The 14,452-nt window shown below is 37.0% G+C and overlaps 4 protein-coding genes across 5 annotated transcripts in view; 1 reads left to right on the top strand and 3 right to left on the bottom strand.

Annotated features, from left to right (window-relative positions):
- Positions 1 to 2,772: 2,772 nt before the first annotated feature.
- On the bottom strand, positions 2,773 to 5,144 carry her12 (hairy-related 12). The gene is made up of 3 exons (XM_084428766.1): positions 4,912 to 5,144; positions 3,735 to 4,080; positions 2,773 to 3,633 (listed from the first exon to the last, which is right to left on the bottom strand). Exons 2-3 carry the CDS (start codon positions 3,801 to 3,803, stop codon positions 3,256 to 3,258), a joined length of 447 nt encoding a protein of 148 aa, XP_084284892.1. The 5' UTR covers positions 3,804 to 4,080; positions 4,912 to 5,144; the 3' UTR covers positions 2,773 to 3,255.
- Positions 4,681 to 14,452, top strand: part of draxinb (dorsal inhibitory axon guidance protein b) — a 39,422-nt gene continuing 29,650 nt past the window's right edge. The window contains exons 1-2 of one of the 2 annotated variants that reach the window (XM_084428763.1): positions 4,681 to 4,841; positions 5,023 to 5,173. The gene's annotated coding sequence lies outside the window, so the exon portion shown is untranslated. Of the gene's footprint in view, positions 5,174 to 14,452 lie in introns of both variants that reach the window. The other variant, XM_084428764.1, reaches the window with a different exon arrangement.
- LOC311302729 (transcription factor HES-5-like) lies at positions 7,380 to 8,455 on the bottom strand. Its single transcript, XM_084428765.1, has 2 exons — positions 8,350 to 8,455; positions 7,380 to 8,235 (listed from the first exon to the last, which is right to left on the bottom strand). The coding sequence occupies exons 1-2, from the start codon at positions 8,407 to 8,409 to the stop codon at positions 7,843 to 7,845; spliced, it is 453 nt and encodes a 150-aa protein (XP_084284891.1). The 5' UTR covers positions 8,410 to 8,455; the 3' UTR covers positions 7,380 to 7,842.
- Positions 11,459 to 12,893, bottom strand: LOC311303086 (transcription factor HES-5-like). The gene is made up of 2 exons (XM_084429358.1): positions 12,788 to 12,893; positions 11,459 to 12,673 (listed from the first exon to the last, which is right to left on the bottom strand). The coding sequence occupies exons 1-2, from the start codon at positions 12,845 to 12,847 to the stop codon at positions 12,281 to 12,283; spliced, it is 453 nt and encodes a 150-aa protein (XP_084285484.1). The 5' UTR covers positions 12,848 to 12,893; the 3' UTR covers positions 11,459 to 12,280.

Raw genomic sequence — 14,452 nt, 5'->3', positions numbered from 1 at the left:
TATCTTTCTGCCATTTTCTCCTCTGCTAAAGAAACTCTTAAGCCTCTTAAAAGTCCTCGTCCGTGCTCCTAACAATTTTGACCTTAAGACCTCTTTTAAGGGTTAAGATGCTTTCTGAATTACTTTTTTCTTTACTAGGAGTTTTTCTTTAATTTTAAGAGTAAACGCCCACATTTCTAAGAATTTTCTTAGAATTTTGTCACTAGGAGCTACTCTTTGCATTAAGATTCTTTATGAATACGGCCCAGGAATCCATGTCAATTAATCACCTTCACCTGTTCCCTGTTAGCCCCCTTGTTATCTTGAATATATATATGTACCGGTATATATATACTCCTGTGTTTGTTGGTCATTGTCTTTACACCCTCTTTTGTAAAACTGTTGTGTTTGTTTATGACTCTTTTGGATTAGTGTTTTTGCCTGGATTTCCTCAGCCTTGTTTTGAATTATGTTATATTCCTTGTTTGGACTTCCTGGTTTGCACTCATGCTTGGGTTTACTCTGTTAATGTGTTTTCTAAAATAAACTTACTGTTTTGGATCCTCATCCCTTCTCTTCCCTGCCAAAGTAGGCTATTTTTTTATTGTTAGTTTCAGTTAACTGTAGTAAACTAATGTAGTTAACTAATGTAAACTTATTGTAAAGTGTAAGCCTACAGGAAAACTCAGTTATGCATGTAGGCTACTGTGAGAGGTCCAAAAGTCTGAGACCTGATTTTTATTTTTTTTTATTTTTTTTACTTTTTTCCCCGTTACAAATTATAATCAAAATAATAATTTGAGTAAAAATGAATTGAAACGAAATTATTAATATTTTAAATGTATTAGTAGGCCCTATTTGGTAAGGATGGAGAAACGAAGCCTCATTCGACGTTCCCCTGACTGGGAAAATATTCAAAGCTTCGAAAGTGTCGAAAACTATGGAAGCTTGTTTCCGCCACAAAATAATAAATAAATAAATAAGGTGATTTCAACTTTTTATCTCACAATTCTGACTTTTTTTTCCTTGCAATTGCGAGTTTATATCTTGCTATTCTGGTTTATATCTCGAAATTCTAAGGGGAAAAAAGTCAGAATTGCGAGATAAAAAGTCTTTTAAAATGATTTATTTTGTGGAGAAGAAAAACTTCCATAGAAAACATCGCCATCTGGTGGTTAGTAAAAAAGCACCCTAAAGCCTGTGAAAGAAGCTCCGTCGAGGAAGCAGCCTCCACACACTGCATTTTCAATATTATGTTCGTGTGTGTTAAATCAGCTCTCTCTGGTCAATTAATTTACCCATTAAAGTGTGGCAATAAATGCCAGTATTAATATCAATATGATGGCTAATAGAATATCCTATGTACACATATGCCTATAATAAGCATATGCAAGTAGGCCTGTTTTATTTTCCTGAAATAATTTGTGTAGCCTAAGTAATATTAATATTAGGCTACTTGTATGACATTTAAAAGTGTAACCGAATAGGTTTTACTCGTAAAATAAGATCTGGGGTTCGAACATTACGATACGCACAGCGAATAGGCTACAGTAGCGCAGGTGAATGGACAGAAAGTGAGGCAAATTCGTTTGTTCTCGATCACGTGAGCTTCACATTTTGCTGCGTGCTCGACACGTGCCTCGAAACTTCAATGTCATACGTAAAATCACTAGTATTTTTGGTTTGTCCCTCTTTTGCTTTAAAGACAGCAGCACTCGAGATGCATAAACTCTAAAAGTTTGTGTAAAATCTGATGATCATGTTATCCAGCATGATTTGAAATGATCCAAAGAGCATCTTGAGCTTTAATGGAAGAAAGATCAGACCGCCAAAGAGTCACGAACAATTTTACTTTGAATAGTGACTTAGAAATAGTATAGAATCTGAAATATGGTTTCCTTTATTTGTCATAAGGTTTCTTTTATTTACATTTTTCAAAATCCTAATTTTTTTTGTTTATTACCAGGTTTAATTTTTCAGTGTAGACTTTTAAACTTTTCTGTAGCTCAGTCACACACGTACGCACGCACGCACACTTGCATGAGGCCCTGGGAAAAGATAGTAGCCTATGAAAGGCTTGCTGTTGTTAGGGAGGTCATCTCCATTGACACAGGAACGTGTGAGTTGGGAGCAGGGAAGTGTTTCCCACACTACTTTTCCATTGTGAGCGTGATATTCTCAGGAGGGGAGAACAATAGACGTGTGCCTGTAGAAGTAGGCTGTGTAATTGTACTTAGGCTACTTGACATTACCCATCTGTGTATAGAAACCTAATATAGACAGTCTAGAGTTATTTGAGAGTTTAAAATAATGCATATGCATAATTAATGCATATCATATTAAATTTGACTATTCCAGCAAAATAATACAAATAATTTATGTATGCCTCACACACACGCACACACTCAATCAAACTTTGTTATTTTTTCCTAAGTTTTAAAGGTTGTTATATTTTTATATTTTATTATATATAATTCCGGAACACCTTATTTGACAGAACTACTTATATTTACAGAAAATCAATGGTTCACACAAGTTGAGAGATAGTCAATTAGCTCAGTAGATCAGAAGTAGATTGTAATCCATAACTTGTTAACATAATTAACTTGTTAATTTATAGTCTCAACTCTGTCTTTTCATTGCAGATGTTTTTTAAGCAAATGATTAAACATATTGTTCCAGTTGCTTAAGCAAAACACAAACAAACAGGATCTAAATAATCTGACTTTGAACAGATCACATCATGTAGTCTGTAGCATACAAACATTGATTCAATCTTCTCCCAAAACCATTCATTGAAAATGTAGAACTTTATTAGCAGAAAATATTTGATGTAAGAGCTCATTTGCTAAGAATAATAATAAAAAAATTGGTCAAGACAACAAACAGGATCCTTTATCAAAGGTACAACATGCATGCCTTACCTAAACAACAATACAGAAATCTCAGTGCAAACAGAAATATACTCTGAAAAAACTTTTAAGTACAATATCAGTTCAAAGGTCTGATACATAAAACTCCACTGGAGTCAACCTCAATTAAATATGCATACAAAAACAAAACAAGTTAAGTAATAATGTGGTAAAATAAAAAATCACCCTAAGAGCTATAAATAATCCACCTCCTTCCTTCCACCGACAAACACATGTTTATCTAAAGTTTTTGTCAATCAATATGATGACAGCACAAACATACACTTTGGAAATGCATATCTCCTACTTTGATGAGAGACGTTAATATTACTGTCCCTCAGGGTTTACAGTTTCACAGCATCTTCTACCAGGGTCTCCAGACTCCATCTCTCCTGCTGTCCGGCTGCTGCAGTTTGGATGAGGGTGCTGCTGGAGCAGAGCTCGCTCGCTGGGCGCTGTGGAGGTGCTGGAGCTCCCGGCCAGATCCTCCTCCGGTGGAATGAAGAGTGAGGAAGTGGACAGACTCCCTCCAGCAGTGAGAGTAGCCTTCATTATAGTCCCTCTGAGGAAGCTGCTGCCACTGCTGTTTGAGAAAGCTGACCGTCATTTCCAGGATGTCGGCCTTCTCCAGTTTGGTGCTGGGGTCGTGGCTGTGGAACTCCTTCTCCAGGAGACTTTTGAGCTGGTCGATGCTGCTGTTGATGCGGTCCCTGCGCATCTTTTCAACAATTGGCTTCCTCGGCTGAAGGCAAACGGAAACACTTGTTAGAACATTTTTCAAACGCAGATTCAAATTTTGGGTGAAACGCTTTGGAAGAAGAACTGCATTTAAATTGAACATACCTTTATTTTGTCCTTATCACTGAAGCGAAGATGGTCAAAAGAGGAGAGTGTAGCTGAATGTGGTGCCATGTCCGTGCTGAAACAGCTTGCTTTTCTTCTGTGGCAAAACGATTTGTGAGCCTCTTTGAGGAGAACCCCTTGTATTTATAGAGCAGCATTACCATCACAAAGCCATGTGGCCTGTGCTGTGTTACTGTTCCCACACTCTGAGACCAGAGGGCCGGCTCATCACAACAATAGAGGACATTAATTTTATGGTTAAATGCCTGCTCGCTTCCACTGGAGGAATGTTTCCCAAGGTATCAGAGAGGCGCCGTTCTTGAAGGTTCAGTGAAGGAATTTGGTCCTTCAGCCAATTAGAAAAATAGAATAAAAAAAATTATGAATGCTAATTTTTCAGGTTTTCAAATGCACTTTGCTTTCACAAAAGCACATATAGTAGAAAAATAAAGATTAAAATAAAAGATATCAGATGATATACCCCCATGACTGGGGCTTGCGCATGTATCTAATTTAGAGGTTTGTGTAACCAAAATATATTGCAAGGGAAACTCTTACACATACATTTTAATGCAATAAAGTAAACCATGACAACTCTTATTTGATATGTTTGTGCATCTAATTCATACTTTGTGTAATCAATGCAAAAATTGACCATGCAGTGTTGAAAAACAAAGAAATCTTGATACAATTATTTGATAAGTTATTTTTGTAACCTAAATATATTGTACAAAGTGCGTTATTATTATTATAGGCTACTATTTTTGTAGGATAGGCAAACTTGTGCAAATTTTCCAGGGGCAGCGTTTCTCAAAAGCATCGTGAGCTAAGTTTAATGATGGCAATCATGGCATAGGCTTACGATGCTCTGGGAAACGCAGCTCAGGTCTGGAGCGTGACCAACACCTACTTGCGACAATGGCACGTGGTTAAAACTGTCTGTGACATAACATCAAAGCTACGAGAAACACAGCTGGAAACACAGATTTGAGCCCGTTCCCATGAATTTTCCTTTGATAACTGTTAACAACATGACTGTCAGCTCCACAAGTTAGGTGACAGAACAGGCGCGTCCACGTGCCAAATTACGGAAGTCCTCATGTCGCTGTGAGAGCTGTGAAGGCACGCGTGAGAAAATCTGAATAATATCCTTTTAAAAAACATTCTCAGTCCTCACCTGCTATTTGTGTGAATCGAAATAATGCTAGTTCGTTTTGTAACGTGATTAAAAGTGTTTTTTGCTTCATCTCATTTTATGTCTACGTGTCTGTCGTCACTTCATGGCCAGCACGCGCAGGAGCTCGTGCTGAGATCAGTGAGGTTCATTGTGCTGTTCCTGCTGCTGCTTCTTAACTGTCCCGATCACACGACCAGCAGACGCCAAAAGGGTCAGGACAGAGACTCCTGCCATTGTCATAACTGTGGGAAAGACACAGCACGTAAGTAAAGTGTTTTACTGTGGTAACGAAGTGCAATGAGAACGAGCAGGTGAATGTAGCCTAAATTATTAATGCTGCTTTGATTTCTATTTGAATAAACATGCTTGGAAGTCCCTCAGAAAACATAAGCACTCTCACACAAACGCCCTCTGCATTTGACAGGATCTTTTAACAGCATTCACATTTTATTCAGAACACATTATATATATATATATATATATATATATATATATATATATATATATATATATATATATATGTTTTGTTTTATCGTCTGTCTTAATTTGTTGTGTTATTTTGTGTTATTTTGTAGTAGTGTTTGTCATTGTTATTAGTTTTTTTAATGTCTGTTTAGTTTTTATTAATTTTTAATAATTCGTTTTTAGTTTGTTATTTTAGTAGCCTACTTATGGCTAAAATAGGCTAAACGAAAACAATAAATGTTGCCTATTGGCAACTAGCTGAATTAAAATAAATTTCCTAAATGTTTTTGTATTTTATTGTTTATTTAAATTGACAAAAAAGTTTTTTTTATTATTGGTTTAGTATTTTTAGTTTCAGTCTACGATAATAACCCTGGTGATACCTCTATTTGTATTGTGATAGAGAGCAGTGTTTATTCTACATATATATGTATACATAGCCTATATATATATATATATATAGGCTATGTATATAGTGTGTTGTGTGTTTGTGTTTGCTTGTACATATACTATTGAAATACTGTGAGTTTGTGTTTGAGGACATTCTAACCTGGGTGCTCTAATCTGAGGAGTGCAAACAATTCACTAATGGCTCCATTGAAAATGTTAATTGCATCTTTGTTGTAAAACAAACAGTCAGTCTTTTAGTCTTTTAGTGTCACAAACAAACTTGGGAAATCAAACTTGTGGTTGAGCAAAAAAAGTCTTAATATACCCACCACCTTATGACAATTTTCAGACATTTTTACTCTAATTTAATTAATAATAAAAAAAATACTTTTTCTGAAGTATTCTCTACTATATCAGATGTATAACTATATTCTATGTTTAAGTTGAACTGGATATTAAGTGCTTTTGATACTATGATTCCTCTGTTTTAAACCACCTGTAGCAGCAGGCCTGAAGACATAAGGCACTGGGTTTTCACTGAGGTTCCCATGAGTTGTGTGTGAGAGTCCTGTCTTCCTTTCCCACAGTCTGTTCATTGACTGCCCACAGTAAGGGAACAAAAGAAGTGTGTCTTGTTACACATAACATTAGTTACGGTGTTTGAACTCTCTTTATTAGAGGGGGGACCTAAGACGTAGAAAGACCATCTGGACTTTAGACACTGTTCAAACACTTTTAGGATTTTCCCAGGATTCAGCAACAAATTTCAAACCATTTCAAACCTAGAAATTCTTACTAACTTACTAAAAAAATGTAGGTTATTTATTTATTTAAATGCATAAATAATGTAAGCATACATTTTTACCAATAGAACACACAAAAACTATTGTATATATTTTATTTTAGCTTGGCGGGTGTCATTGGTTGAGGCAGTCAACATGCTCCAATCACTGATGTAATTTAAATGAAATTAAAAGTCTATTTAACTGTCTACTCCCCTTGTTCAGTGAGAAGCATCTGAGAAGTGTTATGTTTCTTAAAAATTGATTATAAATGATCTGTCCGGTTTACCTTTTAAATTTACCGGTTTGGATTTGTGAATCTCTACAGGAGGCAAATTTTGGGTCTAAAAACATCACTTTTTGGTGACATGGGATACCACCTGTCTAAGTGATTTTAAGGTTAGGAGATAAAAGTTGCTTGAGTGGATAACAAAGCAATTAATTCCATAATTATCAAATAAACAATTGAAACCAACTGATGCAATTGAAAAGATATTGGAATGCATTAAAAGTTGTCTGAACTCAGAAAGTACCTGATGTTTTTGGTTACTCTTTATTTTAAGGTACGCTTGTTACAGTGTAATTATACAAATAAGTAATATTGCATACATACTCAGTAATAATATGTAATATGTTCTTATATGATAGTGTTTGGTTTAGGGCTTGGAATTGTGCTTAATTTACTGTTATTACTAGTAGATACATGTGAGTAACAGGGGCATGAAATAAAGTTACCAATTTTTTGAAAAGAATGAACACATTGCCACAGAACATTTGATGTAAAATACATTTTTATTGTTTTTATAAAACATATTGTAGATTATGTCCAGCATATTCATGTAGTGATTTTTTTTTAAAGTACAGTGTTTTTACTACCACTGTGCTTGATTGTTAGACTCTTGTTTAAAACACAATTATCTAAATAATCTTTATAAAAGAATTTGTCAGTTATAGTTGATTATAAAAAATCTACAACACCGACAATACAATGTTCAAAAAAAAAGAACAAGAAGTTAATATAAATCACAAGATCAATTAGATCTATTCAGAAACATGGAACATTCATAGAATGCAAATATTGCACCTCAGTGTGAGATATATAGTTGCTAACATAGCAGATTCAATTAGCTTGAAGCATGATTTGCCAATGGCAAAAATACAGTGAATTCTAGACGTAGGAATACAAGCAATTAATACCTTGTGAAAGAGGTTTACATAGAATAACATTTTCTCTTATAACAGAGTTAATCGTGGTAGTTCACATTGTTGTCTTTTAAAAACATTAGAATGGCTTCTACCAGGGTCTCCAGAGCGCCAGAGTTTCCTCTTTGCTGCTGCTCTTTGCGTCTGGTGAATGGAGCTGATGAGTGTTGTTCTCTGTGGACGGCTGCATGTGCAGGAAGTGCTTCAGAAGTCTTCTGTGGGACGGAGTCTGCACTGGACACTGAGACAGGAAGTTGACGGCCTCCTGCACACATCTGGAGTGTCCGTCATGAGCTGCAGTAGAGCAGCCTGAGGGATTCTGGGAGCGTCTCAAGAAATCAAGCGTCATCTCCAGGATATCAGCTTTCTCCTGTCTGGAGTCGGGCTGTTGCTTTAGGAACTCTTGACCCAGAAGAGACTTGAGCTTCTCAATGCTGCTGTTGATCCGTTCTCTGCGGATCTTCTCCACTACTGGCTTTCTCAGCTGAGGAAACATTAAGAACGTGCATTTAGAAACACTCATCCATCAGTCATATAGTTCACATTTCATAAGAATACATGATTTAGTAGAGTCAGGTGTGAAATGTTGAATGTTTACCTTGTTTGTGAGTGGAAGTTGTTCTCTGCTGATGATTGATCCAGTGATTGTAGGAGCCATGGCTGTGTGTCTTGTGTTCAGTTCTCTGTTAGGATCAGATCTGAGCTGTGCTGAACTCCCTCTCCTCGCTCCTCCATTTATACTCCCAAATCTCCATATGAATGTGTGAGTCTGGAGTTTGCTGGAGGTTCTCACAGTCTGCAGCCAATGGGAGCGTTCGAAAGGCTCAATGGGGCCGATGGCCGCCACATGCTATAATGACATGCTTATTGCTCAGGAAACAATGAGCACATCTCAGGGGAGCAGGTGGAGGGGTGGGTGTTGAGGATGGAGAGTGTGTGAGAAAGTGGAGACCCCTCGTTTAAAGCTTTGCTTGTTGTCTGACATTGGGGTCATTTATTGACAAAGCACGTGCCATTGTGCCATGAGTATCTTTTTAGTGTAATTTAGATGTCCATTTTCAATATAAATCAGATGTATGTCGATACCTGGGGGCATTTGGGGGTACTTGAAAAGATTTTGGTTTTTCCTTGCTAAATAATTAATACAATATAGACTACAATATAACATAACTCATAATTTCTAATATATATTAACTTTAATAATAAGTGACTTTAATATTATTAACAATACTTCTAAATAATATCAACCATTATGAATTAATATAGGAACACATTTCTGTTTTGTGCTGATAAAGTGGTAATTGAGCCTTACTGATGGGGCTTTAAGGGTACATTACCCTTTGAATTACCATTCAAAAGTTTTTTTTAAAGAATTAATACTCTTAATCAGCAAATATGCAATAATTTGGTCAAAAGAGATAGTAAAGACATTTATATTGTTACAAAACATTTCTTTCAAATAAATGCTGTTCTTTTGAACTTTCTATTGGTTGTCACGGACACTAATTACGTTCAGCTGTGCACTCATTAGTCACCATCATCAACACTTGTATACATGTTCAGTTCTGTTTCAGTTCAGTGTCGTCTATGTTAAGTGTGTGTGTGTTGCTCTCCGTTTGCCATTCTGTTGGATCTGTTGTAAATAAACCTTTGTCTTCCTCATCTGTCTGCCAGCAACCACTCGTGACAAAGAGACTTTTTTCAAAAACATTTAAAAAAATCTTACAGGCCCTATTTTTGAAAGTAAACATTAGGATAAACACCTTTTGTAAATTTTTGCTTTTTATGAGGCAAATGACCAAAATAAAGCCAAAATGGAAAAACCATGGGTGACAAACTAAGTACACCTTATGATTCAATTGCTTGTATAGCCACTTTTAGCAGCAACAAATTGAAGGAATTGTTTTCTGTATGACAGTATCAGTCTCTCGCATCATTCAGGAGGAATTTTGGCCGCTGTTCTCTACAACATTGCTTCAGTTCATTGAGGTTTGTGGGCATCTGTTTATGCACAGCTCTTTTAAGGGCCTGCTAAAATATTTCAGTTGAGTTGAGGTCTGGACTTTGACTGGGCCAGTGCAACACCTTGATTCTTTTCTTTTTCAGCCATTCTGCTGTAGATTTGCTGGTGTGCTTGGGATCATTGTCCTGTTGCATGACTCAGTTTCGGCCAAGCTTTAGCTGTCGGACAGATGGCCTCACATTTGACTCTAGAATACTTTGGTATACAGAGGAGTTCATGGTCAACTCAAAGACTGCAAGATGCCCAGGTCCTGTGCCTGCAAAACAATCTCAAATCCCAAATCCAGTGTGATGGACAGTTTGCATGAGGTGTTTGTGCTGATATGCTGAGGTCGGTTTTCGCCAAACGTGGCGCTGTGCATTATGGCCAAGCATCTCCACTTTGGTCTCGTCTGTCCAAAGGACATTGTTCCAGAAGTCTTGAGGTTTGTTCAGATGCAACTTTGCAAACCTAAGCTGTGCTGCCATGTTCTTTTTAGAGAGAAGAAGCTTTCTCTTGCAACCCTTCCAAACATGCCATACTTGTCCCGTCCTTTTTTAATTGTACTGTCATGAACTTTAACATTTAACATGTTTACTGAGGCCTGTAGAGTCGGTGAAGTTCTTGGGTGTTATGTGATTTCTCCGAGCAGTGCACAGTCTGACCTTGGGGTGAATTTGCTGGGACGTCCACTCCTGGGAAGATTGGCAGTTGTCTTGAATTTTTTCTACTTGTGTATAATCTTCCTCACTTTAAAATGATGGACTTCAAATTGTTTGGAAATGGCTGTATAACCCTTCTCAGATTGATGGCAGCAACAATTGCTTTTATAAGATTGTTGATGTCTTTCCTCCTTGTCATTGAGTTAACACACACCTGAATGCTCCTGACCAGCAAACTGCCAAAACTTCTGCTTTTATCGAGTTGGTCACACTTCCTGATGATCAGTTAATCAAAGGCATTTGATTAGCAGCGTCCGACTGCTACTTACCCTCTTAATTCCTATGGAAGCAGTAAAGGGTGTACTTAGTTTGTCACACATTTTGGCCTAGTTTTGTTAAATAAATAATGACACTGTGTAATATGTCGTGTTGTTGTTCATCTGAGGTTTTATATGCCTAATTTTAGGACCCGATTTTGAAGTTCATATGGTCATATGCCGAATTGTTCTCAATGAAATACTTTTGTTAAATTGTATGAATGGGAAAACTAAAAAATGAGGTCTCATTACAGCTTCACCCCCATCAGTCAGGGCTTCTTTCAGAAACACTCTTCTTCTGTCTCCTTATCAGTGGATATTAATTTGTGATGGAGTTGGGTTACTTATCACACAAAAACTATTTTTTGTGTAAGAGCTGTACCTGCATCTGCATGGAAAAAAATGTTTTCAGATTTGTATCATATTTTAACAACACATCATCTTCCACATCCAAAATGCTGATTTTAGTTCAAGCCTAGGTTTATGGCTGAAGTTTAGGAGTGTAAAGTTATTTAAACACTGCCAACAGTGAAATACTGATCAGTAAGCTTTTGGAGAATTTGATACAAAATATTACATTTTTGACAAAACTATTCATAGATACTTAATAACTACATTAAAAATATGTATGATGTATAGAGTTAAATTAAACAGGACACTGGACAAGAACATTGATTGTACAATTTATTTTGTCATAAGCAATATGATTACTGTTCTTAATGCGAGCAAATCTGACAATGAACATTTGCTTCAGCTTTGAAGGACATTCATGCCTTAAAGTAATAAAGCAGTAACATATTAGGTCCATGCATCTTTTCACAATTGTGAAGAACTCATGGTAGAATGTTTGTACTTCCCTTGAGTAGGAAGAAATGAACAATGTCACAGACATTTAAAATTCAATTAGTAATCAAAGACAGTGCAATGTGCACTGCAAGATACCTTCAGAGAAGGAAAGAACTTGACTTTGAAAGTAAAGAATAGAAGTCAATCACTAACAGTGACAATATTCAACTGCCCTTTACAGGGGAAATGTCTCATTCATGTAAACACATGCAAACATTAAAAAACAATCATTTGTGCTTACAACACACAATTAAATCTTTCAAATGAAGAAATATTTCTCATATAACAAGAGAAGCATTCAATGTATTTCAGTCAATAGAAATATAAATCAACAGCTTTCAGTCAATGAAAGCAGTGTCATCATCCTTTAGATGCAAGAGAGAATAAACCCAATATGGGTGAAAGACCAACAAGAGTTCAAACGTCTGAATCAGACTTTAACATTTCTGTGACCAAATACTTTGAATCTTATTTTTCACGAATGCAATAATCATTTCACACAGCAAATGATTCTGTACATTCTGATCAAATATTATCAGTCACACAGTTTCAATAAAACAGCAACTTTCTTTGAAAGCAGATTAAAGATCCTGCAGAATCTGCAGAGGCGGAAATCAATTCCTACATTAGAATTACAGTCCATGCCAAATCTCAGACTGGCATTATGAATTCTGTCTGATAAATCATACGGTCCTGGTGGCTCTACCAGGGTCTCCAGAGCGCCAGAGTTTCCTCTTTGCTGCTGCTCTTTGCGTCTGGTGAATGGAGCTGATGAGTGTTGTTCTCTGTGGACGGCTGCATGTGCAGGAAGTGCTTCAGAAGTCTTCTGTGGGACGGAGTCTGCACTGGACACTGAGACAGGAAGTTGACGGCCTCCTGCACACATCTGGAGTGTCCGTCATGAGCTGCAGTAGAGCAGCCTGAGGGATTCTGGGAGCGTCTCAAGAAATCAAGCGTCATCTCCAGGATATCAGCTTTCTCCTGTCTGGAGTCGGGCTGTTGCTTTAGGAACTCTTGACCCAGAAGAGACTTGAGCTTCTCAATGCTGCTGTTGATCCGTTCTCTGCGGATCTTCTCCACTACTGGCTTTCTCAGCTGAGGAAACATTAAGAACGTGCATTTAGAAACACTCATCCATCAGTCATATAGTTCACATTTCATAAGAATACATGATTTAGTAGAGTCAGGTGTGAAATGTTGAATGTTTACCTTGTTTGTGAGTGGAAGTTGTTCTCTGCTGATGATTGATCCAGTGATTGTAGGAGCCATGGCTGTGTGTCTTGTGTTCAGTTCTCTGTTAGGATCAGATCTGAGCTGTGCTGAACTCCCTCTCCTCGCTCCTCCATTTATACTCCCAAATCTCCATATGAATGTGTGAGTCTGGAGTTTGCTGGAGGTTCTCACAGTCTGCAGCCAATGGGAGCGTTCGAAAGGCTCAATGGGGCCGATGGCCGCCACATGCTATAATGACATGCTTATTGCTCAGGAAACAATGAGCACATCTCAGGGGAGCAGGTGGAGGGGTGGGTGTTGAGGATGGAGAGTGTGTGAGAAAGTGGAGACCCCTCGTTTAAAGCTTTGCTTGTTGTCTGACATTGGGGTCATTTATTGACAAAGCACGTGCCATTGTGCCATGAGTATCTTTTTAGTGTAATTTAGATGTCCATTTTCAATATAAATCAGATGTATGTCGATACCTGGGGGCATTTGGGGGTACTTGAAAAGATTTTGGTTTTTCCTTGCTAAATAATTAATACAATTTAAGCTACAATATAACATAACTCATAATTTCTAATATATATTAACTTTAATAATAAGTGACTTTAATATTATTAACAATACTTCTAAATAATATCAACCATTATGAATTAATATAGGAACACATTTCTGTTTTGTGCTGATAAAGTGGTAATTGAGCCTTACTGATGGGGCTTTAAGGGTACATTACCCTTTGAATTACCATTCAAAAGTTTTTTTTAAAGAATTAATACTCTTAATCAGCAAATATGCAATAAATTGGTCAAAAGAGATAGTAAAGACATTTATATTGTTACAAAACATTTCTTTCAAATAAATGCTGTTCTTTTGAACTTTCTATTGGTTGTCACGGACACTAATTACGTTCAGCTGTGCACTCATTAGTCACCATCATCAACACTTGTATGTTCAGTTCTGTTTCAGTTCAGTGTCATCTATGTTAAGTGTGTGTGTGTTGCTCTCCGTTTGCCATTCTGTTGGATCTGTTGTAAATAAACCTTTGTCTTCCTCATCTGTCTGCCAGCAACCACTCGTGACAAAGAGACTTTTTTCAAAAACAGTAAAAAACTCTTACAGGCCCTATTTTTGAAAGTAAACATTTGGATAAACACCTTTTGTAAATTTTTGCAAATGACCAAAATAAAGCCAAAATGGAAAAGCCATGGGTGACAAACTAAGTACAACTAATGATTCAATTGCTTGTATAGCCACTTTTAGCAGCAACAAATTGAAGGAATTGTTTTCTGTATGACAGTATCAGTCTCTCGCATCATTCAGGAGGAATTTTGGCCGCTGTTCTCTACAACATTGCTTCAGTTCATTGAGGTTTGTGGGCATCTGGTTATGCACAGCTCTTTTAAGGTCCTGCTAAAATATTTCAGTTGAGTTGAGGTCTGGACTTTGACTGGGCCAGTGCAACACCTTGATTCTTTTCTTTTTCAGCCATTCTGCTGTAGATTTGCTGGTGTGCTTGGGATCATTGTCCTGTTGCATGACTCAGTTTCGGCCAAGCTTTAGCTGTCGGACAGATGGCCTCACATTTGACTCTAGAATACTTTGGTATACAGAGGAGTTCATGGTCAACTCAAAGACTGCAAGATGCCCAGGTCCTGTGAC

The sequence above is a fragment of the Rutilus rutilus genome (assembly GCF_951802725.1).
Source record: "Rutilus rutilus genome assembly, chromosome: 13".
Lineage (NCBI taxonomy): Eukaryota > Metazoa > Chordata > Actinopteri > Cypriniformes > Leuciscidae > Rutilus > Rutilus rutilus.
This window is presented reverse-complemented; position numbering and strand designations above follow the sequence as displayed.